Consider the following 26,164-nt stretch of genomic DNA (forward strand, 5'->3'; position numbering starts at 1 on the left):
TAGTGTCTTACTGCCCCAAAAAGGGAAAGAATGTTGTGCTCATGAGCACTCTCCATAGAAATGCAGAAATCAGCACCAGAGAGGACAAGAAACCAAGCATGATTCTAGATTACAATGCCACTAAAGGGGGTGTGGACAATTTGGACAAAGTAACGGGGTCCTACAGCACCAAGAGAATGACTGGCCTTTAGTCATCTTTTATAATATAATTGATGTATCGGCCTATAATGCGTTCGTCATCTGGACGGAGATTTTTCCTCAGTGGAACGTGTCGAAGCTGTACAAGAGGCGCATCTTTCTCGAGGTACTTGGGAAGGCACTCGTGGTGCCGCACATACAACGGAGACAGCACCTACCGAGGACCCCAGTCGCTGCAGCCACAGTGAGGGAGATCCAGGAGAGAAGTGCACCCAGTACACTAGTGTCTGAAGTAAGTAATTGTGTGTGTGCATGCATGTGTGTGTTTCAGGGGATCAGGAGAAAGACATAGTAAAGTAATCATTATCTTTATCTTTCTAGGTTGCTGCTGGGTGAAAAAGGAAGAGGGAGAGGTGCCAGGTCTGCCAGCCATCTGATGACATCAAGACGAGCACAACATGTGCGACATGTGCAAAATGTATTTGCACAAAGCACACCGTGACGACATGTCACTCGTGTGCTGTGTAGACACAGATACACAGACAAACGCATGCAAACATACACACACCTCGTTCATTGTGCTCATCTCTTGTTCATTTTTGTAAATGTCTGTTTCTTAACACTATAAATGAACATAAATAAAGTTTACTTTCAATACAAATCCTTATGACTCATTTGGCTTGATTTTGAGTGAGCGGGTCAATATGACCCTGAACATCAGAGGTGTCTAATCTCTATTTATCTACATCACCCCATGAAAAAAAGAAAGTTTCAAAATGTAAAAAAGATTTCGAAAAAAATACATGTTATGGTAGACTAATGCAATGTATATCTAGGTTTTTCCAATGTACCTAAAAAATAGTTTGAACATGTATTTTTCATGAAAACGAGTGAGTTATCCGAATTGAACTGTGATCTATGGAGGGGTGAATAACTCCATTCCACTAAATACTGATTGAATTGTTAGTAATGGTGTTGGTGATGAGGTACAAACTATAGTTATTAGGATTTTTTGGTTTCTGACAACTTTTGGATGATAAAACATGCACCGGGTCACATTGACCCTGGAACATCATTGCTGTGAGAAACGAACATAACAGGAGGGTTCTCTTCAAGGAACAGTGTGTAACATTTAGGGGGATTAGTTGGCAGAAAAGGAATATATTATGCATAATTCTAGTGTATAATGACCTGAAACTAATAATCGTTGTGTTTTATTTAGCTTAGAAAAAGCCATTTATATCTAATTAGGGAGCGAGTCCTTTTCCACGGAGTCCGCCATGTTGCACCGCCGTGTTTCTACAGCAGCCCAGAACGGACACTGGCTCTGGTGAGAGACGTTTGTGTTTTTGCATTACCTAAAAGGTAGGGATGGCTACTGAGACTCGGTATTAAACGTGGCCCGGATTATTAAAAATCGGAGTATTGATAAACTCTGACGTCACTGGTGCTTTTTATTTGTACTTTTTAATGGTTAGGTGTAATTTAATATCACGCTGAAGTGAGCATTTCCACTACTTTCTCTGTGGGGCTGAGCTCCTCCAACTACACATAGACACAAACACACACATGATGCATCAGTGAGCAGAGAGGCGGGACGGTGGTCCCTGAACCAGGTGAAGTGAAGAATACTTGATTTGACGGCAACTTCGCTTGTTACTGCAAAAAAAAACATTCGGAAGTAAAAGCCAATCATTTATCAATACATCTGTTCCACAACCACTAACATGTAAACAAAACCTAAGTCAATTGGCCGCTCTCATCCACTATACCCTAACTCGCTATGTTTACACAAACACAGCACATGCGATCAGCCAAAAGTTTTTTCTTTTTTTTAATAAACAAATTAAACCGATAGATGTCTGTCTGAAGTTTACTGTTTATCTTAGTTTGTTCTTGTAAACTTCTCTACTGGCTGAGACAAAGCAGACAGGAGGACAGAGGACGGGAGGAATGACTGATACTATCTAATGTCTGTGTTCCTCATTATTATTATTTATAAACTTTATTCAGGTACTGGTTTACTCCAGTGAAATATTAATGACTTTATAAAGTGACTTTGCTGTTGTAAACAGTAGTTATAATTAATTTGAATTTTTTTTATTCTATATACAGTATGCTTTCAAAGCAGTCATTTGTCATGAAAAAGAACAGAGTATTGATAAAAGTATCTCTTTGCAGTAATAAAACCTAAAGATACCTCACTACCTGAAGGCCACCGCAGATCTCCGATAGGCTTAGAAAGGGGGTGGGGGGGGCTGAGCTGAGGGTCATATTGTTGCTTGCTATCTGCAACCTCACCACTAGAGGCCACTAAATCTCACACACTGTTCCTTTAAGTTGATTCAAAGTTAGAAACAGTTTTTTCTTCATCTTGAAGTATCCCACATTGTTTACCATCAAATGGAAATATTAACTTGGTGTGCATTACTTTAGACACACTTATATATCTAGCATATGTGAACATTTTGAGCAGCGGCCGTTTGCAGAGTGTTGGTGTGAACAGCGGTGACAGCGGTTACCTGGAGACACCTGCATTACGACACTCTGCTGCCATCTTCCAATTTGGCAGTAGCTTTCAAGAGCTGTAGTTTGACTAACATCCATCAGCGCCCTGTGAAGAGGACTGCAAGATTGTGTAGAGTACATGAATTTCTTGTATAGTAACCAGCAAAAAAAAACACAACTTAAAGAGTTGATTAATTTGTTGGATAATAACAAGCTAGAAAAAACACAGGTGGAAGATTTCTTAGTACACATTGTATATTTAATAGTATTAATAGGTAATTGTGTTCTTCTGAGACACAGCTTGACATACTTTCTATACATACAATCAACTGCATCTGCTGTGATATTCAGGTTACAGGCATCAAATTTACTATTACATTATTAGAGAATGTTATATTCCACGACTCAAAGAAATACAGCAAAGCAGATTTCACATACTGCTAGTAGTAGTAATAGTAATGTTCTTACATAAACTTAAAATACAGTGCTAAGAGGGAAAAAACACACAACAGGAATATAATAAACACAACATCTGATCAAAATCTATTGTAATAAACCATGTGATGTTGAATAATTCTAATGACATTTAGACATCACAGTGGATGTTATTAAAAGACCCGTGTTATCGAATGATTCAGCCTGTCGTACAAATCGAGTGTACTACTTCCTCCAAATATATAGTTGTTGTTTTTTTTCAAGCTTTTGTGTTCCATTAACTACTAAAGTCTAAAAACGTCAAGACACCTACCTTTTAAAGGGATACAGCTCAATTAATAAGTATTCTCAGATTTTTTTAGGTGATGCAATGAATTAATTTTTCCAGCTTTAGGACCAGTGTTGTAAAGAAACCACTATGGCTCTTGCAGGTTTTCCAGAAACTCCTCTATTTCTCTCCACATTGAGTTCCTGCGTTTATTTTTAACATTCTCCAGAACTTTGATGCTGTTCCCACGATAGAAGGATTGATGCGTAATCTCTGCCGCCTTCATGTGATATTTTAGTGACTTGTTTTGATCCTGTCGATCGAAGTTTAAATACTTTGCGTACTGGTTATAAAGCAACTGTTTGTCTGCAGGTTCCAGATCACTGTTTAGCAGTTCCTGGTACATCTGCTCAGCTTTAGCCTGGCCGTGATTGGACTTCGCATATATATTTGCGAGTTCTATTTTCTTCACAAATGAAGAATGAGGGTAAAGAGAAATCACCTCCTCTTGGAGACTGATTGCTCTGTCTATCGTGCTTTGCTTTGGGCGACCGTCACTGAAACAAATGATCTTCCATTTGAGAGTGAGAGCGGCACATCTCTTCAGATAACGCTCATCTGGATGTTGTTCCAGAGCCTCCTCTGCCAAATCAACGGCCTCATCAATAGATACATAGTGTCTATAAACCCTTAGTATTGCTTTCATACCATTGTAGCTGCTGAGAAGATTTCTCAAAATCTTTCCGGCTAACTCACGTGCTTCATCCTCAACTCTTTCTCCATTCTTTGCACGTTGCTCAAGGTAGTAAGCAGCAAGGTACAAGTTCTCTGAATCCTGTTCCTTGGCGACTCTCATTTTCTCCAAGATGTCAGCCTCCAGCACTGTGTCAATGTGATCAAAACCACTCGCTAACCCCATGACGTGACTGGTGTTCCACTCCACCATGTCCGGCTGCATCCTGATGGCTTTCTGGAAGTAATCTGCAACCAGCTCTCTGTCTGTGCTGAACTTCATCAGGGTCCAGGCTTTTTCAGCGTAGATCTCTGCATGGAGCTCGTCCTGCGATGGAGATGGGTATTTCTTCATCAGGGCTTCAACCTTGGACAGGTAAGCCTCGCTCTCTGCTTGGTCTCCCAGGTGGTGGTGCAGCCAAGCCAGGTTCCCGTAGTTCACCACTAACCAGGGACCGTCATCTGCTTTTCTCATCTGGCGGAAGGCCTCTGCAGCCTTGTTGAAGAAACTCTGGGCGTCTTCGGGGAAGCCCAGCTTGTACTGAATGAACCCCCTCAGGTTGTAAATGTGACCCAGCCAGCAGTGTCCCTTCTTGCCGATATCTACCAGCATGTCGCTGAGACGTAAAAGTTTGTTCTTGCTGGGGTCCAGATCCCAGGTAAAGTGGCACTGCAGGGCCTCCAGTTTTGAGACCAGTGTTGTTTGACTCTGAGCAGCACTGATGGGGAATAAAAATGACAAATATTATAACACATCACTAGGTTAATATAATATGCTCGGAGGCGTGCTTTGTTTGGATAATGATTGTTCATTTCATGTTGAGGAAGGGAGGAAGATAGAAATAGAGTAAGGAGCATTGAATCTGTTAGCTGCTTCCTTGATCTGGACACAACATCATTTCACTACACATACTGTTTAAAAAAAAGGAAGTAAGGAAGGATCAGAGGGGGGAATGAAAAATAGAGTAGGGCGCATTAAATGATCAGAAAGGAAATAAGGAAGGAGCAATAAAAGAAGATAAGGAAAGAAGTATGAGAGGAGGAAGAAAAAAATATGCACCAACAAACTGCTGCAAAGAAAAAGTAAGGTAGGAAGAGGAAAATAAGTAAAGAAGGAAAACTTGAAAGAGAAACCGAAGAGGACAAAGGAAGGCAAATGAGTGGACGAGGAAATGGGACAATGGAGGGAAGGAATGGATAAGAAAAGAGGTATAAGTGCAGACACAATATAAAACCTTGGAGGACAAGAAGAAACAAAGGTGAACAAAGTATGCAATGAATACATAGATTAGTAATGAAAGGATGGCATCTGTGAGGAAGGAAGAAACAGAGTGAGGCAGGAGGAGGAAAAAAAGGGGGGGTCAGAAGGACAGAAGGGAGAAAGAAAAGATGGCTGAAAGAGGTAAAGAAGGAGGAGGCAAGGAAGGAAGAAAGGTAAAGAAATGGTGTGAGCCACAGAGGAGAACGAGGAAGAAAAAAAGATAATAAAATAATTCAACAACAACATTTCACATTTGTCCACCAGAATTATATTCCTGGAAGTGTGGGATGAAACTTCAAGAAAACAACTGATCAGTAATAATTGTTAAGAAAAAGGGTTTTTAATCCCTGTGGCACTGACTGAAAGGCAAGACTGACGAAACACAGGAGGGATAATAGTAGTAGCCTAAAGACAGAAAGGAGGGAATGAAGGAAAGAGGTACCAGAGATCTGACTGAACAACAGTGTTTGAATACATCATCAATGACTTGAAGGATCCATAATGTTAATATTATTTGGCTGTAGGACACAATGATAAGATATTAAATAAATCATAATGATACTGATTATTTACTCCAACAATGATATGAAATGCAGAAACAGCTACTCACCTCATCATTTAGCTGTTTCCTCAACTCTGTAACTCCTCTAAGTTAGTGTGGCTGGTTTTGGCTCTTGATGCTGCTTTGGCTTCGCTGGTATAAATGATAAGATGTTGTTGAGCACGCAGCTTTATATGTTCACAATCACATCGAAGCGGATCGTAGAGGCGGGGCACTTGAGTTTCATTCTTCTATTCTCTTTTAGAAACGCTGCTTGACTTCCGTTTCCCTGAAATCGAAGTCTACAGCCATCTGATGAATCTAAAACATGACTTATCAACTTACCACATTATAATGGCTGCACCTTCACCTCGAATGATAATATCAACGTGTACATCAACCTTTGAACACATCTTATGTCTTGTGACCTGTCTTCGCCTTCACTTTTGTTTCCCGGGATTGAAAACCTACAGCCACATCTGATCAAACTGAAACATGTAATGGTAATTGTTTACGTAGTATATATTTCTACTCAGTATATTGTATTCATGCAACTAACTGTGTTGTATGAGAATGTTCCAGCGCCAAGGCCTTTGGGACGTTTGTTTTGGTTGCTGGCCGTTTGTTTTTCCTTGTTGTTCCTATCAGTCTGAGACCAAATGTCTGTAACATTGGCCATCGGCCCCCACCTTTGCTCATTCTGTATAAAGAAAGCTTGTTCACTTTTTTCTTGGTTCTTCCTCACTGAGACTGTACGCATTCTGTTGTGATGATTGAACCTTCTCTGCGAGATATATATAAACACTTAAAAGACAACCTGGTTTTTAGTATTATGTATCTCAGCATTAAAAGACTCACGCAAAGCGGGTATAGGAATATTTTCCACCACAATTGGCGTCACAAACAGCATCCCTTGTAAGATCGTCAGGAGCCAACAGGGATCGGTGAACTGGCCCTTCTGCCTCGACTTACCTCCAGACAAAATTAAGAGAGAGAGGCCCGATTCCTGTCCTGATCGTATAACTACAAATTCTCATTTGATGAGTCGCTGAATTTTTTTAAATTAATCGTATTAGTGAAATTGATCCAGGAAGACCATATTGTGAGACTGAAAAGCAAATATGTCTGTTGTTGTTCATATTGGGTTTTTTTATTTTCTTTTGTGGGTTTATTGTGGATGTTGGTTAAACTCGTATCCTAGCGTTTTTCTGGGCATCACGATTGGGTTACTGGAATGAGGGGTCAGTGTTTGGCGTTGCATGTTGACGTGAGTGTTTGACAGTGTAGACGTTAAAAGCTGAAGTCCTTTGACCTAAGAGATGTTAGAGTCCGGAAGGGTAAATGTTATCTAGAGAAGGAGGACTGGTGTAAGGATGAGTGTTTAGCGTTGCAAGTTGCAGACCTTGGAGAGAGGTAGACGTAAGCATTGGATTCCTTGGACCTAAGACTGGAATACTAGGGGTGAGCGTTTGGTGTCTGCCTTAGAGGTTGAATATCTTGGGGTTAGGCAGTAAGCACTGGGTTCCCTTGACCTAAGAGACTTTAGAGTCCGCAAGGACAAATGTTGTCTCGAGAGAAGGCTTAGACTGGGAGTCTAGAGCAACGGCTTTTATTCAGATTGTGCCAAAAACAAATCTAGAAACTCACTGTGACGACTGTGTTTAAAGAGAAAACGCGTTGCCCCATATAAAGAAAGCATAATATAATATGGGGGGGGGGGGGGGGGGGGGAAGAGTAAGTTCCAGGCTACTTCGCCTGATGAACCCAATGTCATGTTCATGAAAGGAAAATATGGGAAAGTGAGCTGCCAACATCCAAACGAATGGGTGAATGAATGGGTGAATGAATGTGGTTTTCCTGCGGGAGGTTTATTCAGTCTCAATTTGATACAGAAATTACACAGAGTTGGGGAAAAAAGAAAAAAGAGAATGATATGGAAAAAATAAATAAATAAAATAAAGGTGAAACATTTGGACATGAAAAAAAGTCATAGAATAAGCCTGAGCAGCCTGATGCCAAGGTCTTACCTCCAATAATAAAATACATGTGGGACAAAGATAATCAGACAGCCAAACAATTGGAAGAACGGATAAAATTGGGGTTCGCGGAAAAAGGCAACTTTAGCCTACGACCAAAATTGGATCAACTCAAACCGTGTGTGGAGCAGAGAGGAAAAGGCGAAGCAGAAACAGATGAAGTAATGTCCAAGAGGTAAAGAAAGAAAGAGATGTATTTGAATAAGACATATACAACTGATAGAAAAGGAAAATATGCTGCTGAACTTTTGTTTTTTGTTTTTGTTTTGTATTTGTGTTACATGGTCGAGTGGATCCTGATCTGGTCTCCGCAACGCCGCTGCTGTATGCTCCCCAGGCACAAACAACATGACCGCCAACACCCACCACTCAACACTCCTAGGATGAAGAAGGACGAGACTCATCCAAATCTACAGGCACCATGTCAACGCTCACAACTACAGCCCCATCAAGGAACACTGATGACAATATAAATCTGGATTATCTGAACGCGAGACAAAGAGGACATTACAACAGAGAAAGAAGATGTAAAGAAGAAGAAGCCATGACTCATGTGGAGAGTTCAAAGAGCAACTTCACAGAATTCAAGAGAACTTTGACCTCCTTTGTGCATTATCATAAAATATCTGCGGCATTCAGCCGTAATCAACCTGGAATGTGTTATATACGACTATGATGTATAACCATAAAGTGACAGCCCTGACTGAACTTTGTAAGAACGCTTTCCTGCCATCTATGAATCTGAAAAACATCACACTAAAGAAAGTTGTGTGATATGGAAGACTGCAACCATATTGCAACATGCTGAACACGTTGAGGAGCAACAACGACAGAGAACAAGCAAAGACTTTCGTCAGCGCAAACTCGAGGATGCCCAGCTGACAATGTAATCAGGCCATGACAGGCGAGGAGGAGAATTGAGGGGCAGAGACTTTCGAAAACACACACCAGCTGAAAACTTTGTGTGCCATAAATGTGACAACTTGGACATTGTCTAAGGGACTGCCCACAATCTCCATGGAGGCAGGACTGGTGGGAGGGCTCAACATCAGCAGTCAGGAGGGGAGGAGCAGGCGGCGGGGCGGACCTCAGTGATGGACCAACGACGCACACACATTACAACAGAGGGTGAACTTTAGATTCTGCATATGACAAACTTGTACATTCAATACACACATTAGAAATTAGACAAACACCACTCACACCCACATACCAGATGTGTATTTGAAATAAAATGAAAGTTTTCTAAAATTACCACAAGTCACGTTAACTATTAAAGGTAAATATGTTACATTTTTGATTGGCTCAGGAGGCATACCAATTAGTGAAATGTACACAAAGCCCTTATCCTGTGTTAGATAACATCACAGTCAAACATTCATTTCTGCTGTCCGATCACTGCCCTATAAATTTAGTAGGTAGAGAAATTATGTATGATGGACATTTATTAGACAGAAAATTCTGCTGGTGTCTCTGTTTCTCTGCCTCCCACACAATCTGAGTTGTTTAAGGGGGAGTTCACACAAGTGTCCTATGCACAAGGCCCATAATTGGAGGTGGAAGGACATGTCTGACTGGCTGTACAGACTCAACCACACATTTTGGGTATTATGTGTTGATGTTTCGATATGCCCCTGCTTGAAGACAGGCCACCACGAAATCTGTGGTTTCAACACCTTAATTATACTGTCCGCACGTCAGTAAATTTCTCTACTCTCGCCTGCCAATGTTAACCAAATGAACTAGTGGCCTATCCAGATGATGGTACGTGTCAATCCTTTTCAGGTAAACCTGTCTGCCTCTTAGACTACATCCGTACTACTCGTTTTTCAAACGAAAACGCAGTTTTCAAACAAAAACGATCTCCGTCCACACGGCGTTTCAGCATCGTTTTCGAATTGATCTCCGTCCATACTAACACACCTGAAAACGAATATCACGTGAGTCTTCACGTACACTGGGCATGCGCGTGGGTGTCGATGTAAACAGGAAGTACATTGGCTGCTTAGTTAAAAAAAATACGACAGAGTAATAAAGTAGTCTTTAATAATGAAAGGTCGTGTTTACCACGGTAACCACGGGTCTGTCGCCAAATCAGCCCAGACTGAAATCTTTTGGCATATCAACTGTAAGGCACCGTCTGTCATTTTAGTTCAATTAGCTCTGAGCGGTGGGGATGTCGTCAGCTTTAAAGATGTAAAACAGCGTATTTTTGTGGTACAGCTTAAACTGCAGCGTTCTTCTCCTCCCTCGGGAAAAAAACGAGCAAAGGCCGACTGTCCAATGCTGCAACATCCTAAAAGGGAGAGATAATTACTCAAGCAAAAAGCTTTAAAAAAAGCCACACATAGTTCAGGAGAGCAACAAAACCACACAGTGTGCGTACCTCACTGGCAGCGTAGGTGTTCAGGACTTTGATTTTGGACAACAGTGCAGCTCAGAGGAAGAAAATATATCACAGACAATACTTTTTAGTAGATAAATTCCTTATTGTTTCTTTAATAAATAATGTCATCAGACTTTAAATCTGATTTTGTGCTGCTGAATGTTCAGAACTCCGCGTTTACTTATTGGCAGAGCACGCCTGACGCACCACCTGTCAGACACACATGTAACTGTGATGAGAAGGGGGTTCATTAAACAATGCTTTGTATGAGCAGCAATAGTCGTAGTGTTACAGACCCTTCCACAGACAGTGATGCCTCCTCCAGGTGAGGGTGAACTCACAGGTGCAGATCATGCACATGGTGGCCCTCAGGTCTGGGATCCAAATGGGAGCCTTTGAACCCAACAGGGCCCCGGTGTCGACAACGGCCTTCGCCCTCGGTCAAGATAATAATATACATATATTTTGAAGGCAGAACAACAGTACAACGTAAACTGGATTTAATGATCACTCACCAGAAAGAACACGTGAGGCTGCATGACTTTCCTGGACAGCTTCATTAGAGTGCCCTCCTTCAGAAACACCTGAAAATAAACAGGCTGCATTTAGAAAACACCTGCAGCATGTGGAGTCCAGTGGCTAAATGATGACTTTTTAAGACTCAATCGATACCTGAAACAGAAGCACAGAGCAGCGTGATGTGATGGTGGGAGTAGGTTTGTCATGTTGGGGTGATATCATCAGTCATACAGAATTAAACCACACATGAGTGTATTCTGATTCACAGAGAACCTGCAACATTATTAATGACGCTGCAAAAACTAAAAATGATTAGCAAGAAACTGAAAGATTACATTACATTACATTACAGTAATTGAGCAGACACTTTTATCCATAGCGACTTACAATAAGTGTATTCAACATAAGTATTCAAGAGAACTAGTCACCAGAAGTCATAAGTGCATCTCCTTTTTTAAACAAGCATCTAAGAGTATAAACCAGAGCAAAAGTACAGAAACAAACGAATACAATAAGTGCAGCACACTAGTATGAATACAATAAGTGTAGCAAACTAGAATGAATGAAGATCATGCACATGGTGGCCCTCAGGTCTGGGATCCAAATGGGAGCCTTTGAACCCAACAGGGCCCCGGTGTCGACAACGGCCTTCGCTTCGCTTTCTGCATAGAATCTTAAAATGTTAGGTTTCTGTGACTTGTCGTATTTGTTAATTGAGAGAATTTACACCTGTGCGAAAATTATCCCCGCATGACAAACCGAACTGGAATATGAACTTTGGTTTGTAAAAAAAAGTTAGCAACACTTTTGAGACTTACTCTGCCTGGCTGAACGATCTCATGGTGACCAATATGTATAGAGAAAACACATCATGTCCTAAAAAAAGCACATAAAGGACATGCAATACATGTTTTGTAATACATTTTTCAAATGTGTACATTGTGCAGAATATGCTCGAGAAGAAACAAATCAATATCTGCTCTAGGTCTTGGCACCAGGGGAGACATAAAAACAGATATTACAACATGGTATTTCCTTTTTTCCTCCTTTGATGATGTCAAATGTGAAATTCCTTATTTTCAGTGTGCAGTCAGCTTCTAATTTGCCTTAAAATGATTTTAAATATTTGAAATCTGTTCTGCAGAATTCCTCCCTTGTGTTAAACTCCTCAGGTTTGTATTACCGTTACTGTCCACTGGGTGCCAGTACGGTACCAAAGCAAAGAAGGACCTGACTTCAGTCACGTGCTGTCAATAAAGGAGCACCATGACTCCATGACTCAGGAAACCCTTTGACTTTCAGTGAACAGTGAATGTGTGTCGGGTGGTTGTACCTGTGAGCAGCAGCTGGTGCTGAGGAATCCTCTGCACTGGTGTCAGCAGGTAGTGCTTCAGAGCCAGACAGACACATCTTGAACTCATGTCACAAAACAAACACAGCACCGTCCAGTTTACTGTTAGAGATACGCGTAGGGTGTTTTGATGGCTGCTTCTGATAGCAACACTTCTGGATCGAAGCTGCAGACAGCTAAACTATATTACTTTATCTTTAAATGTTAGTTACAGTGAAGGAGTAAAGGCTCCTGAAACTGTATTTCACACATAATATAACATAAATAATCTCAATTAAAATCCTGCTTGAAAACGGTGCTGATGTGATTTAATCTACTAAGTGATTCGATGTTTGAAAGAAAAGCACAAAAAAACAAACCTGATACAATGTTCATGTAGAAACCCCAAAAATAATTGTTTTTTGTTAAAACTTTAAACTAAAGAAGAATAAATGACTTGCTTACATTGTTTTGCAATACAAACTTTTAAATACAAACTTTTTTTAAAGACAGGTAATTCAATAGTGGAAAAATTGTTGATTAACAAATATAATCATGCAAATATAACAAAAAGAAAAACAATGATATTACAACGTTCTCTCTAATCATTCTCTTTGCCTCCCCTCTAGCTTTGAGTTTCTCCCTCATGTGAAGTGAACAGAACTGGGACGTTGGTATTTTTTTTACAAAAAATGCTAAAGGGGCAGGCCTAAAAATTTAAAGACTGAAGGCATCGACTCTGACCCAACAAGCACAGCACAACACTTGTAGATAAAAAGGGAAGCCTGGTTCATCAAGGATCTCACACTCAAATCCACAAATGTGGAGGAAGTCGGGCATTAATGATGCAAGAAGAGAGGACGAAGAGGAAGGAAAAGACATTGGTGTTAAAGAGAGATGGACGAGGAGGACGAGGAGGAGGTGATGGACTATGAGTAGCTACAGATGAGAGATATGACAGTTGGCAGGAGGGATGATGGAAGATGAAAGAGGGCTAGACACGGAGCTTGTCTGGGTATCAAGTGTCGTGGAAAAGAAGTTCAGACCAGGCCAGTTGATGAAGTCTAAACCGCCATGTTTCTACAGCAGCCCAGAACAGACACAGGCTCTGGTGAGAGCCATTCATGTTTTTGCATTACCTAAAAGGTATAGGGACTGAGACTCGGTATTAATTAAACGTGCACCGGATTATTAAAAATCGGAGTATTGATGAACTCTGACGTTACTGGTGCTTTTTATTCGTACTTTTTAATGGTTAGGTGTAATTTAATATCACACTGAAGTGAGCATTTCCACTACTTTCTCTGTGGGGCTGAGCTCCTCCAACTACACATAGACACAAACACACACACATGATGCATCAGTGAGCAGAGAGGTGGGACGGTGGTCCCTGAACCAGGTGAAGAATACTTGATGTGACGGCAACTTCGCTTGTTACTGCAAAAAAAAACATTTGCAAGTAAAAGCCAATAATTTATCAATACATCTGTTCCACAACCACTAACATGTAAACAAAACCTAATTCAATTGGCCGCTCTCATCCACTATACCCTAACTCGTTATGTTTACACAAACACAGCACATGCAATCAGCCAAAAGCTTTTTTTTCTCCTTTTTTTTTTTTTTTTTTTTACAAACAAGCTAAAGCGAAGGCTGTCTGTCTGAAGTTTACTGTTTATCTTAGTTTGTTCTTGTAAACTTCTCTACTGGCTGAGACAAAGCAGACAGGAGGACAGAGGACGGGAGGAATGACTGATACTATGTCTGTTCCTCATTATAATTAATGGGGGGCTGAGCTGAGGGTCATATTGTTGCTTGTTATCTGCAACCTCACCACTAGAGGCCACTAAATCTCACACACTGTTCCTTTAAGTTGATTCAAAGTTAGAAACAGTTTTTCATCATCTTGAAAAAGGGAAATATTCAAACCCAAGCTCCCACATTGTTTCCCATCAAATGGAAATATTAACTTGGTGTGCATTATTTTAAACACACTTATATATATAGTATACGTGAACATTTTGAGCAGCGCCCATCTGCAGAGTGTTGGTGTGAACAGCGGGGACAGCGGTTACCTGGAGACACCTGCATTACGACACTCTGCTGCCATCTTCCCTTGTAACCTGGTTACTGTTTGGTTACCACTTCACACTGACGGGGCTGTTTAACTGAAAACCAACAATTCAATTTGGCAGTAGCTTTCAAGAGCTGTAGTTTGACTAACATCCATCAACGTCCTGTGAAGAGGACTGCAAGATTGTATAGAGTACATGAATTTATTGTACAGTAACCAGCAAAAAAAAACACAACTTAAAGAGTTCTTAGTGTACACATTGTATATTTAATAGTATTAATAGGTAATTGTGTTCTACGGAGTATCAGCTTGACATACTTTCTATACATACAATCAGCTGCATCTGCTGTTATATTCAGGTTACAGGCATCAAATTTACGATTACATTATTAGAGAATGTTATATTCCACGACTCAAAGAAATACAGCAAAGCAGATTTCACATACTGCTAGTAGTAGTAATAGTAATGTTCTTACATAAACTTAAAATACAGTGCTAAGAGGGAAAAAACACAACAGGAATATAATAAACACAACATCTGATCAAAATCTATTGTAATAAATCATGTGATGAGAGTGTACTATTTCTGACAAATATATAGATTTTTAAAAATGTTTTTTAAAGCTTTTGTCTTCCATTAACTACTAAAGTGTAAAATATTGCAGACACCTGCCTTTATAAAGGATACAGCTCAATTAATAAGTATTCTCAGATTTGTTTTTTTTCGGTAATGCAATGAATTTATTTTTCCAGCTTTAGGACCAGTGTTGTAAAGAAACCACTATGGCTCTTGCAGGTTTTCCAGAAACTCCTCTATTTCTCTCTACATTGAGTTCTTGCGTTTATTTTTAATCTTCTCCAGAACTTTGATGCTGTTCCCACGATAGTAGGATTGATGCGGTATCTCTGCCGCCTTCATGTGATATTTTAGTGACTTGTTTTGATCCAGTCGATCGAAGTTTAAATATTTTGCGTAGTGGTTGTAAAGGACCTGTTTTTCGGCAGGTTCCAGATCACTGTTTAGCAGTTCCTGGTACATCTGCTCAGCTATAGCCTGGCCATGATTGGACTTCGCATATATATTTGCGAGGTCTATTTTCTTCACAAATGAAGAATGAGGGTAACAAGAAATCACCTCCTCATGGAGACTGATTGCTCTCTCTACTGTGCTTTGCTTTGGGCGATTGTCGCTGAAAAAAATGATCTTCCATTTCAGAGTGAGTGCGGCACATCTCTTCAGATAACGCTCATCTGGATGTTGTTCCAGAGCCTCCTCTGCCAAATCAATGGCCTCATCAATAGATACATAGTTTCTGTAAACCCTTAGTATTGCTTTCATACCACTGTAGCTGCTGACAGGATTTCTCAAAACCTTTCCGGCTAACTCACGTGCTTCATCCTCAACTCTTTCTCCTTTCTTTGCACGTTGCTTAAGGTAGTAAGCAGCGAGGTACAAGTTCTCTGGATCCTGTTCCTTGGCGACTCTCATTTTCTCCAAGATGTCAGCCTCCAGCCCTGTGTCGCTGTGCTTAAAAGCACTCGCTAACCCTATGACGTGACTGGTGTTCCACTCCACCATGTCCGCTGCATCCTGATGGCTTTCTGGAAGTAATCTGCAACCAGCTCTCTGTGTGCGCTGAACTTCACCAGGGTCCAGGCTTTTTCAGCGTAGATCTCTGCATGGAGCTCGTCCTGCGATGGAGATGGGTATTTCTTCATCAGGGCTTCAACCTTGGACAGGTAAGCCTCGCTCTCTGCTTGGTCTCCCAGGTGGTGGTGCAGCCAAGCCAGGTTCCCGTAGTTCACCACTAACCAGGGACCGTCATCTGCTTTTCTCATCTGGCGGAAGGCCTCTGCAGCCTTGTTGAAGAAACTCTGGGCGTCTTCGGGGAAGCCCAGCTTGTACTGAATGAACCCCCTCAGGTTGTAAATGTGACCCAGCCAGCTGTTTCCCTCCTCTGTGCCGATGTCCACCAGATTGTCGCTGAGACGTAAAAGTTTGGTCTTGCTGGGGTCCAGATCCCAGGTAAAGTGGCACTGCAGGGCCTTCAGTTTTGAGAGCAGTGGTGTTTGACTCTGAGCAGCACTGATGGGGAATAAAAATGACAAATATTAAAACACATCACTAGGTTAATATAATATGCTCGGAGGCGTATTATGTTTGGATAATCATTGTTCATTTCATGTTGAGGAAGGGAGGAAGATAGAAATAGAGTAAGGAGCATTGAATCTGTTAGCTGCTTCCTTGATCTAGACACAACATAATTTCATTACACATGGTTGTGTACGGTGGTTTGATTTGAAAGGCAGCAAGAAAAAAAAAGGAATTAAGGAAGGATCGGAAGGGGGAATGAAAAATAGAGTAGGACACATTGAATGGTCAGAAAGGAAATAGGGAAGATAAAAGATAAAAGAAGATAAGGAAAGAAGTATGAGAGGAGGAAGAAAGAATATGGACCAACAAATGGCTGCAAAGAGAAAGTAAGGTAGGAAGAGGAAAGTAAGTAAAGAAGGAAAACTTGAAAGAGAAACAGAAGAGGACAAAGGAAGGCAAATGGGTGGACGTAGAGGAAATGGGACAATGGAGGGAAAGAATGGATAAGAAAAGACCTATGAGAACGGACAAAATATAAAACCATGGAGGACAAGAAGAAACAAAGGTGAACGAAGTATGCAATGAATACATAGATTAGTAATGAAAGGTAGGATGGCGTCTGTGAGGAAGGAAGAAACAGAGTGAGGCAGGAGGAGAAAAAAAGAGGGGGGGTCAGAAGGACAGAAGGGAGAAAGAAAAGATGGCTGAAAGGTAAAGGAGGAGGAGGCAAGGAAGGAAGAAAGGTAAATAAATGGTGTGAGCCACAGGGAGAAGGGAAGAAAAAACTGGAGTCAGCAGAATAAAATAATTCAACAACAACATTTCACATTTGTCCACCAGAATTATATTCCTGGAAGTGTGGGATGAAACTTCAAGAAAACAACTGATCAGTAATAATTGTTAAGAAAGAGGGTTTTTAATCCCTGTGGCACTGACTGAAAGGCAAGACTGAAGAAACACAGGAGGGATAATAGTAGTAGCCTAAAGACAGAAAGGAGGGAATGAAGGAAGGAGGTACCAAAGATCTGACTGAACAACAGTGTTTGAATACATCATCAATGACTTGAAGGATCCATACTGTTAATATTATTTGGCTGTAGGACACAATGATAAGATATTAAATAAATCATAATGATACTGATTATTTACTCCAACAATGATATGAAATGTAGAAACAGCTACTCACCTCATCATTTAGCTGTTTCCTCAACTCTGTAACTTCTCTAAGTTAGTGTGGCTGGTTTTGGCTCTTGATGCTGCTTTGGCTTCGTTGGTATAAATGATAAGATGTTGTTGAGCACGCAGCTTTAAATGTTCACAATCACATCGAAGCGTATCGTAGAGGCGGGGCACTTGAGTTTCATTCTTCTATTCTCTTTTAGAAACGCTGCTTGACTTCCGTTTCCAGGAATTGAAGCCTACAGCCATCTGATGAATCTAAAACATGACTCATCAAATGTTGTGATTATATTTTCTCTTGAGAAAATGTTGAGTTAGAAACAGTTTTTTACTTCTTCTTACAGAACATGATGCCACACTGGGGGACATATTCACATCCAAGATATCACATTGTTATGGCTGCACCTTCACATTGTGTGATAATATCAACGTGTTGTGAAACCTTTGAACGCATCTGTATGTCCTGTGACCTGTCTTCGTCTTAACTTTCTCTGATCAAACTGAAACATAACTCATCACCTTTGGTCACTCAATTTTCTCTTAAGAGTTATGAGTTACTGTTTTGTAATTACAAGAAAATAACTCATACTTATGACAAAATACCTCGTGAATACGAGATCCGGATTTCATAATTATGAGAAAAGTTAAGGTGTAGCCTTGTTCGGTAAAGTCGGAAATATATTCAGATTCGGACTTCTTAGATCAGTAACTCAGAAGCGAAACGTTGTTAAAACACAAACAAAAGAGCACAAGAGTGCGCAGGGACCGTCTACAACAGAGGTATCCAACACGGTGCCCGCGGGCACCCGGTCGCCCGCAGGGACCACGTGAGTCGCCCGCGAGACATGTTCTAAAAATAGCACTAGTCACCATTGGAGCTCAGTCTAAAATTGTAGTTGCTGTTCTTTTTTAATCAAAAACGCTTGCATTATTGTAGATTTTAAAATGACAATATTTCTTGTCATAAGAGAGTTGGGTACCCGGGCGCACGGCGGACAGCCAGGACGAGGCCGCCGCACTAGGTTTTCAGGTTCCGAATGGCGGACGCTTCCCGTTGGCGCCAGACGCGCGCGGCGAGAGTACCCCGTCGTCAGGTCCGTAAATCCTCGGAACAGACCGCGGGGCAATCCGATCGAAAAGGCCCAGACTAGAGGTTTGAACGCGGGCGCCCGAAGACGCTCGCGCGCCTCGGAGGGTTGGATCCCCCGCTCGGCTATAGACGAGCCTTTTTACTGGTTTCTTCGTGGAGAAAAAGGTACCGTTGGAAAAGCTGGTGTCTGTGACAACAGACGAGGCTCCCGCGATGACGGGCCGGCATGCAGGCTTCATTGCGCAATGCAAAGGTGACCCAGACTTCGCAAAATGTCTACATTACCACTGCATCATTCACCAGCAGGCGCTAGGTGCAAAAGTAACCGGCTTTAATCATGTGATGATACAAAAATATCAGAGATGTGATACCTCTGACTTTCAAATGTTGAAACAGATTAACAGAAATAAAAGTTGCATGTTTAAATATGTATGTGTAGCTATACCATCATTGTTGTGGAAATCATTCTTAATAATTATTGTGAGGAATAATTAACTGACGTGATCAAACAGTCTCTTTACATATATTATTATTAATAAAAGGTGATCTGTGCAATTTTGTTATTCAGGAAGTTTGTATCAAATAAGTAGCCCTTTGTACTACTCGGTACCCTTGAAGTAGCTATCAGTTTCAAAAAGGTTGGTGACCCCTGGTCTACAAGGTGCAATGCTTAAAAAAACCTGTTCAACTGCGCGAGGACGCCGGCGTCCTCGATCCCCGCCCCTTCCGTTCCTACGGCTTGCTTACGCAAAATACGTCACAAAACATGGCCGTATTTGGTATCCCAGCATGCCCCAAATCCTCATCTTTGCAAAGAAAATATCGATATTCTATGGATTTTTCACAAAAGGAGCCCAACCACACACTGTTTAAAGTCGCCATAACCGCTGCAAGTCGGATTTTGCAGCATTTCGACGGAAAACGACACATTATAGACCCATCAATGTGCTAGCAGATGTTACCATGGAACTAGTGCCATCAGAAAACGCTAGTACTTATAGTGCAAACCTTATCTGTTTCATACATGAGCCGTAAACCAACGAATAACCTTTGCGTAAATGCGCCACCCGTATACTCGGTCTTGCGCTCGGTTTTCGCCATTACGCACAGCAAGTCAGCTGCTTACGTACCACGTCTTCGAACATATATACATAGTTTTTGCAATTTGCAAAGGCTAAAAATAAAAGGAAAATAATATAATTTCAAAATATAAAGGGAGAAACACCTTTAGTGTGTCAGAATAGCATTTGGTTACCATGTGTCCATTTGGGTCTCCAAATATCCTTTTAGAGCTCCGCCTGGATCTCTTCATGGATAAAACACTGTAGAATGGTCATACTTTGTCCAATCGTCTTCAAATTCGAGGCAGTTGTTCACTGATAGTGTAGTTACAGCCCTATACTGTCATTTACCTGTACAGATACAGCCACAGGCAGTTATTTATACTGAAAGACACTTTGTTATTTTAGGCGGACAAAAATCTTCAATTTTTACTGACTTCAAAGGCCCACTGCTCTGTCTCTATATGACCTACAGGTTTTCTGACACTTCCACAAGGAACCTTAGGGGGTTTTCTATCATTGATGCATATAGTCAGAGTGGTTCAGAAGCTACAGCCATCTTTAATTTGGGTATGTCATTTTAGGCGGTTTTGCTCCAAAATAGGGGTGGAGTAGATTGAAAAAAGAATAGACATATGACAAAAATATTCAATAACTTCATTATTATGCTGTGGAGTGTGACCAAAATCGCTTCACTCATCAATGGACTCCTCATGGTTTAACTAAAAAAGGTAACCCTTATTAAAATGGTCATATGGTGCACACATGGAATTTGAAGAGTGAAATTTTGCTTTGTATGTTATTACTAATGTTAATAAGTATTGTAATACAGACCTGTGATGTTAACAGAAACATGTGCACCCTTTTAGAGACTACCATATTGAAAATGGTATTGAACTATGTTTGGCACTACAAATGCAAGTTTGTTCAATAGTGACATTTATGCTGTGGAAAGTCATAATGTGGAAGCTCTGTACACAGCCCAGCTGATAATCCTGCATTTTTATTCATTCATTTTATTTTATGTAGAATAGTTAAAAGTACAAACAGTAAATAAACTTGAAGGATTTTACATGGGATAGCTTCGTGGCATCATTGTCATGACAACAGAGCCAGCTATAAAGTCAAAGTTCAAGATAAATCAACTCTTTCTCTTCACAAGTCTCAACACTACAGCCTGAAACATTCACCCAAATAGTTTAAGAAGCATTTATTTAAATTAATTAATAAATTGATAATATAAGGAACCATTACATACATATAATTCAGTGTTTGCACCCATTGACAGTTTATTCAATCAGTTGTGGAAAAGTGGCAGGAATATGACTTTGTAACAGTTATATATTTGGTCATTATTTAGAATATTTGTTAATTTATTTAATTTAGCTCTCCTTAAATTGATCGTTGGAGCAAACACGTTTGAAAACGTGCAACTTTTACTTTGAAGGCGAGCTGTCTCTGTTTACAGCTCTGGACTTCCTGTACTCAATTGTCATTATTAAAGTTAGATAATGGAACAAGCTGATGTTTTGGTGCTGAATTGCATTGCACGTATTCATTCAATGTGACAATAACACAGACAAACCGTTTACCACGTTTAGGCAGCATCGGCTATCGAACAACGAACTCACACGTAGCAGAAAACATTTACATTAACACAAGTAGACCATGAGATATTAGGTAATACCCCTAAACTGACATTGTTCATGATACAACGTGACAATGGAAAATGAATTATACTTTTTGCACGGACCATATATATATATATATATATATATATATATATATATTAATCAATACATAGCTGTACTTTTTTTAGTGCTAATTAGCATACGAGCGTCATTTGCTAATATGGTTAATGTTAGCTTTTAGCTAGCTCAAAGCCAAGTAGGCTACAGCCTCCCAGAGTAGTTAGCGTGGCTGTAGACTAGGTTGTTGTACGTGTTGTTCAAATGTGAGTCTCTTTTTTACTTTTTTAAACAATTTGTGATTATAATTTTTTAAGTGTGAAATCTGAGTTTCGGTGCATAAAATATTGCCGGCCTCACAGAGCAGCTAGCATGGCCGTGGGTTAGCATAGCTAAATGTTGTTTAACGAACATCAATAATCCTAATCCGGCAATAGAATATATATTATTCTGAAATGGGCCATTCTATAAAATGTGTACTTTTTCTTTTGGTATTGTGAGTATATTTTGATGCCAATACTTTTGTGCTTTTACTTGTAACTGTATTTCTACACCGGTGTTGCTAACGTTACTTTTGCTGATCTGAGTAACGTTACTTCTTACATTTGTGTTTCAGCAGTTGAGACATGAATCGTCTTTCTAGTTTCAGATATCTGGAGCTGTTGAGGAGGAGACTCACTGTTTCATCACTTTACCCTCGAGGGGATGGTTTGGAGGAAGAAAAAGAAGAAAGAGAAGAAGATAGTCCCCTAAATGTAAGATTCAGCACACACCACGTCTGTGATACTGTTTATTGTCCAAGAGGGGGCGCTGTTCCTTTTGGTTTCTGTCTTGTGACTCAGCCCTGCCACTGCATCAGTACAAGATCAGTGAGAGAGAATGAAAGAAGCTTTTGGCATCCTCTGGTGTCAGCATTTCAGCGCACAACAATCCTCTCTCGTCTTTATTTAGAAACCAGTGGAGACTCTGAGAATGGAGGCAGCATCTCGAATGAATTAAGCATGAATTAAGAAAAATGAGCCAGAAGTGCTCTGACGAATGGCAATAAGCTCGAGTGCCATTGAAATTTGTGGACGGTTCATTTGTTGCCCTTTGGTTTTCTCGCAGCTTTTCTCGCAGCTTTCCGACCACTTTCACACTCCATGTCATCATTCACACACTGATGGCACCTGCCCATAACATTCACACAACACTCATACACACAACTACGGGAGCAATTTGGGGTTAAGTGTCTTGCCCACATGTACTACTAGCGGAGCCGGGGATCGAACCTCTGATTGAAGGACGACTCTGCTCTCCACTGAGCCACAGTCGCCACATAGGCTCTCTCAGTCTTTAAGTGCTGACGCAGCAGTATACTGAAGCTGCTAGTGATGCCAGCTGGGTGCCAGAAAGAGGCTAAAGAGGGTCGTCTTGATACCCAGACACTGGCCCTCTTTCATCTTCCATCATCCCTCCTGCCAACTGTCATATCTCTCATCTGTACTCATAGTCCATCACCTCCACCTCGTCCATCTCTCTTCAACGCCAATGTCTTTTCCTTCCTCCTCGTCCTCTCTTCTTGCATCATTCATGCCCGACTTCTTCCCCATTTGTGGATTTGAGTGTGAGATCCTTGATGATCAGGCTTCCCTTTTTATCTACAAGTGTTGTGCTGTGCTTGTTGGTTCAGAGTCGATGCCTTCAGTCTTTTCATTTTTAGGCCTGCCCCTTTAGCATTTTTGCTGTAAAAAAAATACCAACGTCCCAGTTCTGTCCACTTCACATGAGGGAGAAACTCAAAGCTAGAGGGGAGGCAAAGAGAATGATTACAGAGAACTTTGTAATTGTTTTATTTTCTGTTATATTTGCATGATTATATTTGTTAATCTGGTCTATAGCCAACAATTTTTCTATTATTGAATTATCTGTCTGTAAAAAAAGTTTGAATTAATTGACAGATGTACAATGTAAGCAAGTCATTTCTTCTTCTTTAGTTTATAAAGTTTTAACAAAAATAGTAATTTTTTTGGGTTTCTATATGAACATTGTATCAGGTTTGTTTTTTTGTGCTTTTCTTTCAAACATCTAATCACTTAGTAGATTAAATCACATCAGCACCGTTTTCAAGCAGGATTTTAATTGAGATTATTTAGAATCAGAATCAGCTTGATTGGCCATGTATGCGTATGCACACATGGAATTTGACTCCGGTTTCCACCTTGGTCTCAACTTACATACACAAGTTTAGAAATAAACAAGAAAAATATAAAAAAATAAGACAAGGACAACAAAAAAAGTCGAACAGATGTAAGTACAAACATTTAAAGACTATGTACAATATAAATATATATCCAAAAGTATATATATATATATTTATGAACATAAACCTATACAGCAACAGTCTCAATGGAATTAAGGTGATAGTGCAAATGGAGGCAATAGTGCAGTACTGTCTGATGACAGAGGGGTCTTCCTAGGATACACTGAGCTCCTCTCTCTTCTTCATCTCTTTCTGTATGAATTGATGTTAATGCTCATTACTAACTTTACTTCTTCCCCGGAGTCCTTGTGCTTTCTCTCCTCACAGGTTTCCATGGAGCATGGTTTCATCTGGACCCTGGTCCTTCCTCCTACCATGGCCCTGCTGACTCCAACTGCTAATGTCACTTTTATTATTACTCACACTATTTCATATTACCGATGCCATTAATGCACATTATGCTTCTTCACCAGAGTATATGCTTTCTCGCCTCACAGGTTCCTGTGTATCCGGGTTATACCTGGACCTGGTCTTGCCTCCTGCCGTGGTTCTGTCATACATTGAATGTGTTGTAATTCTGTTATGCTGTTCTACACATGACATCTATTGCACTTCTGCCCATCATGGGAGAGGGATCCCTCCTCTATTGCTCTCCCACAGGTCTCTTCCTCTTTTTTCCCCGTTAAAGGTTTTTTTTTTTTTTTTTTTTCCTGTTCCGATGTGAGGGTTCCGGGACAAGAGGATGTCAAATGTGTACATATTGTAAAGCCCTCCTTTGTGATTTTGGGCTATACAAAAATATATTGAATTGAATTGAACAACCAGTGAAAGAAGCTGTTCCTGGGTCTGGTGGTTTTGGCGTATGTGCTCTGTAGTGCCTACCAGAGGGGAAGAGTTGGAACAGGTTGTGTGTATTTAGGCAGTTATTTGCTGAGGTTTGCTCTGTTAAAGTCCCCAAGAACAATGAGCAGGGAGTCTATGTGTTTGTGCTCCATGTTGGTGATCTGCTCAGCCAGGTGTTGGAGAGCCTCACTCACACAGACCTGAGGTGGGATGTAAACACCGACCAGAATGAATGAGGAAAACTCCCACGGTGAATAAAATGGTTTACAGTTTATATGCAAAGTGATTCTAAGTGAGGGCTGCATGATTCCTTCAACATTGTGACATCTGTACACCAATCTTCGTTGCAGATTCCGCCTCCTCTCGTTTTCCTTGCGCTGTCCGGGATGTGCGCACCGAGTCAGGTTTCAGTGAAGCACAGGGCGGCGGATCTGCTAAAGTCTGTGTTTGCTTTGTTGAGGAGCAGCAGTTCATCCACCTTGTTGGCCAGAGAGCGGACATTTGCCAGATGGATTGACGGGAGCGCAGTTCTGAATCCCCGCTGACGCAGCTTAACTAGCGCTCCTGCTCTCTTCCCCCGTCGGCATCTCCGGTAAATCCAGTGCTACCAGAAGCAGCCTCAGGGGCTGCTTCTGGTAGCTGAAGCTGAAGCCCCCCTAAAATGTTCTTCAGCCCCCCCAAATAATTTGGCATTATTAGCTTTAAAAAAAACAAAAACTTTTTTTTTAATTTTAATTTTAATTAAACTATTGTTTCTCACATGGTCAAGTTATTTATAACTCTAACATGCTACATATATACAAGATGTGACGTTAATGAATACTAAATTAATGAATTATTATCATTATTATCATTTTTTATAACACTGCTGTAGTTTATTTCAAAATGATCATATAGAACTTACCAACACTGGAGAGGCACAGATGATAATAAAATAAGGAACTACATAGAAAATAACTTCAAGGTACATTTGTGTTTTTACTTTGCAACAAACCGAAGTAGAGGTAGAAGAGTACTGTCAGGTGCATACTGTTGGCCTAAATAGGTCATTGAAAAATTTGAGTCATTGCACAATATCAAAATGAAGTTATGATATGACGAGGTCATCTTGTCATACAGTTACTGATAGGTCTGTCGTTCAAATGTTTAAGCAGCCAAAAGAACACATTCCCCATTACTCAAATTCTGAGAGAGCTCAGTGACAAAATTGATAACCTGCAAGTTCAACGTCAATCGTTCTGCTGTCCTCGATGGAGCAATAACGGGGTTTCAGATGGCTCTCCTAGGACCCAAATAAAAACATGTCCATAACATTTTCAGTCGAATTAAATATTCCTAATGAGGTTGTGGTGACAAGTCTTCAATGGGTTCCAATGAAATGATCTGGTCGTGTATTTCTTTACTTCAAGGCGTTTTGGCCTCTGGGTGTGCACCACGTCAATGACTGGATCAATCAACCCATCAATCAATTATCTTAACTACGTAATCCCTTGTAATGTCATTTGTCACGGCTCATCATAAGTTCAGGAGGAAGAGCAAAGGGAAGTCAAAGGAACACTGTTGTGCTATCAGGAACACAAATCAATCAAAGCATAGTTGTCAATATCTAAATCAGGGGTTCTTAACCTTTTTGACCTCGGGGCCCAACTTTTCAAGTAGAAAGTGTCCCGGGGCCCATTCAAATATTAACACTACTAGTTTAACTAATTGATCTCACTCTTGGTTTGATTTGTATTCA

General features: G+C 40.6%; 1 protein-coding gene, 3 long non-coding RNA genes and 1 pseudogene across 8 annotated transcripts in view; 2 read left to right on the top strand and 3 right to left on the bottom strand.

The window, feature by feature from the left end:
* LOC142967879 (uncharacterized) overlaps nucleotides 1-26,164 on the top strand; it is an 83,452-nt gene that overhangs the window by 54,401 nt on the left and 2,887 nt on the right. For 3 of the 5 annotated variants that reach the window (XR_012958990.1, XR_012958992.1, XR_012958993.1), the window contains exon 5: nucleotides 21,985-23,578. This is a non-coding gene — a long non-coding RNA (uncharacterized LOC142967879). Of the gene's footprint in view, nucleotides 1-21,984; nucleotides 24,677-24,776; nucleotides 25,173-26,164 lie in introns of those variants that run through there. The other 2 variants (XR_012958989.1, XR_012958991.1) reach the window with 2 other exon arrangements.
* Nucleotides 2,897-6,032, bottom strand: LOC142967875 (antiviral innate immune response effector IFIT1-like). Its single transcript, XM_076107484.1, has 2 exons — nucleotides 5,953-6,032; nucleotides 2,897-4,800 (listed from the first exon to the last, which is right to left on the bottom strand). The coding sequence occupies exons 1-2, from the start codon at nucleotides 5,958-5,960 to the stop codon at nucleotides 3,498-3,500; spliced, it is 1,311 nt and encodes a 436-aa protein (XP_075963599.1). The 5' UTR covers nucleotides 5,961-6,032; the 3' UTR covers nucleotides 2,897-3,497.
* Nucleotides 9,949-11,109, bottom strand: LOC142967869 (uncharacterized). Its single transcript, XR_012958988.1, has 3 exons — nucleotides 10,978-11,109; nucleotides 10,602-10,889; nucleotides 9,949-10,515 (listed from the first exon to the last, which is right to left on the bottom strand). It is a non-coding gene; the product is annotated as an uncharacterized LOC142967869 (long non-coding RNA).
* On the top strand, nucleotides 12,114-13,833 carry LOC142967881 (uncharacterized). The gene is made up of 2 exons (XR_012958995.1): nucleotides 12,114-12,206; nucleotides 12,784-13,833. It is a non-coding gene; the product is annotated as an uncharacterized LOC142967881 (long non-coding RNA).
* On the bottom strand, nucleotides 14,412-17,597 carry LOC142967878 (antiviral innate immune response effector IFIT1-like; annotated as a pseudogene).

This window comes from Anarhichas minor, unplaced genomic scaffold (assembly GCF_050575085.1).
Source record: "Anarhichas minor isolate MPS153535 unplaced genomic scaffold, ASM5057508v1 ptg000039l, whole genome shotgun sequence".
In the NCBI taxonomy this organism is placed as follows: Eukaryota; Metazoa; Chordata; class Actinopteri; order Perciformes; family Anarhichadidae; genus Anarhichas; species Anarhichas minor.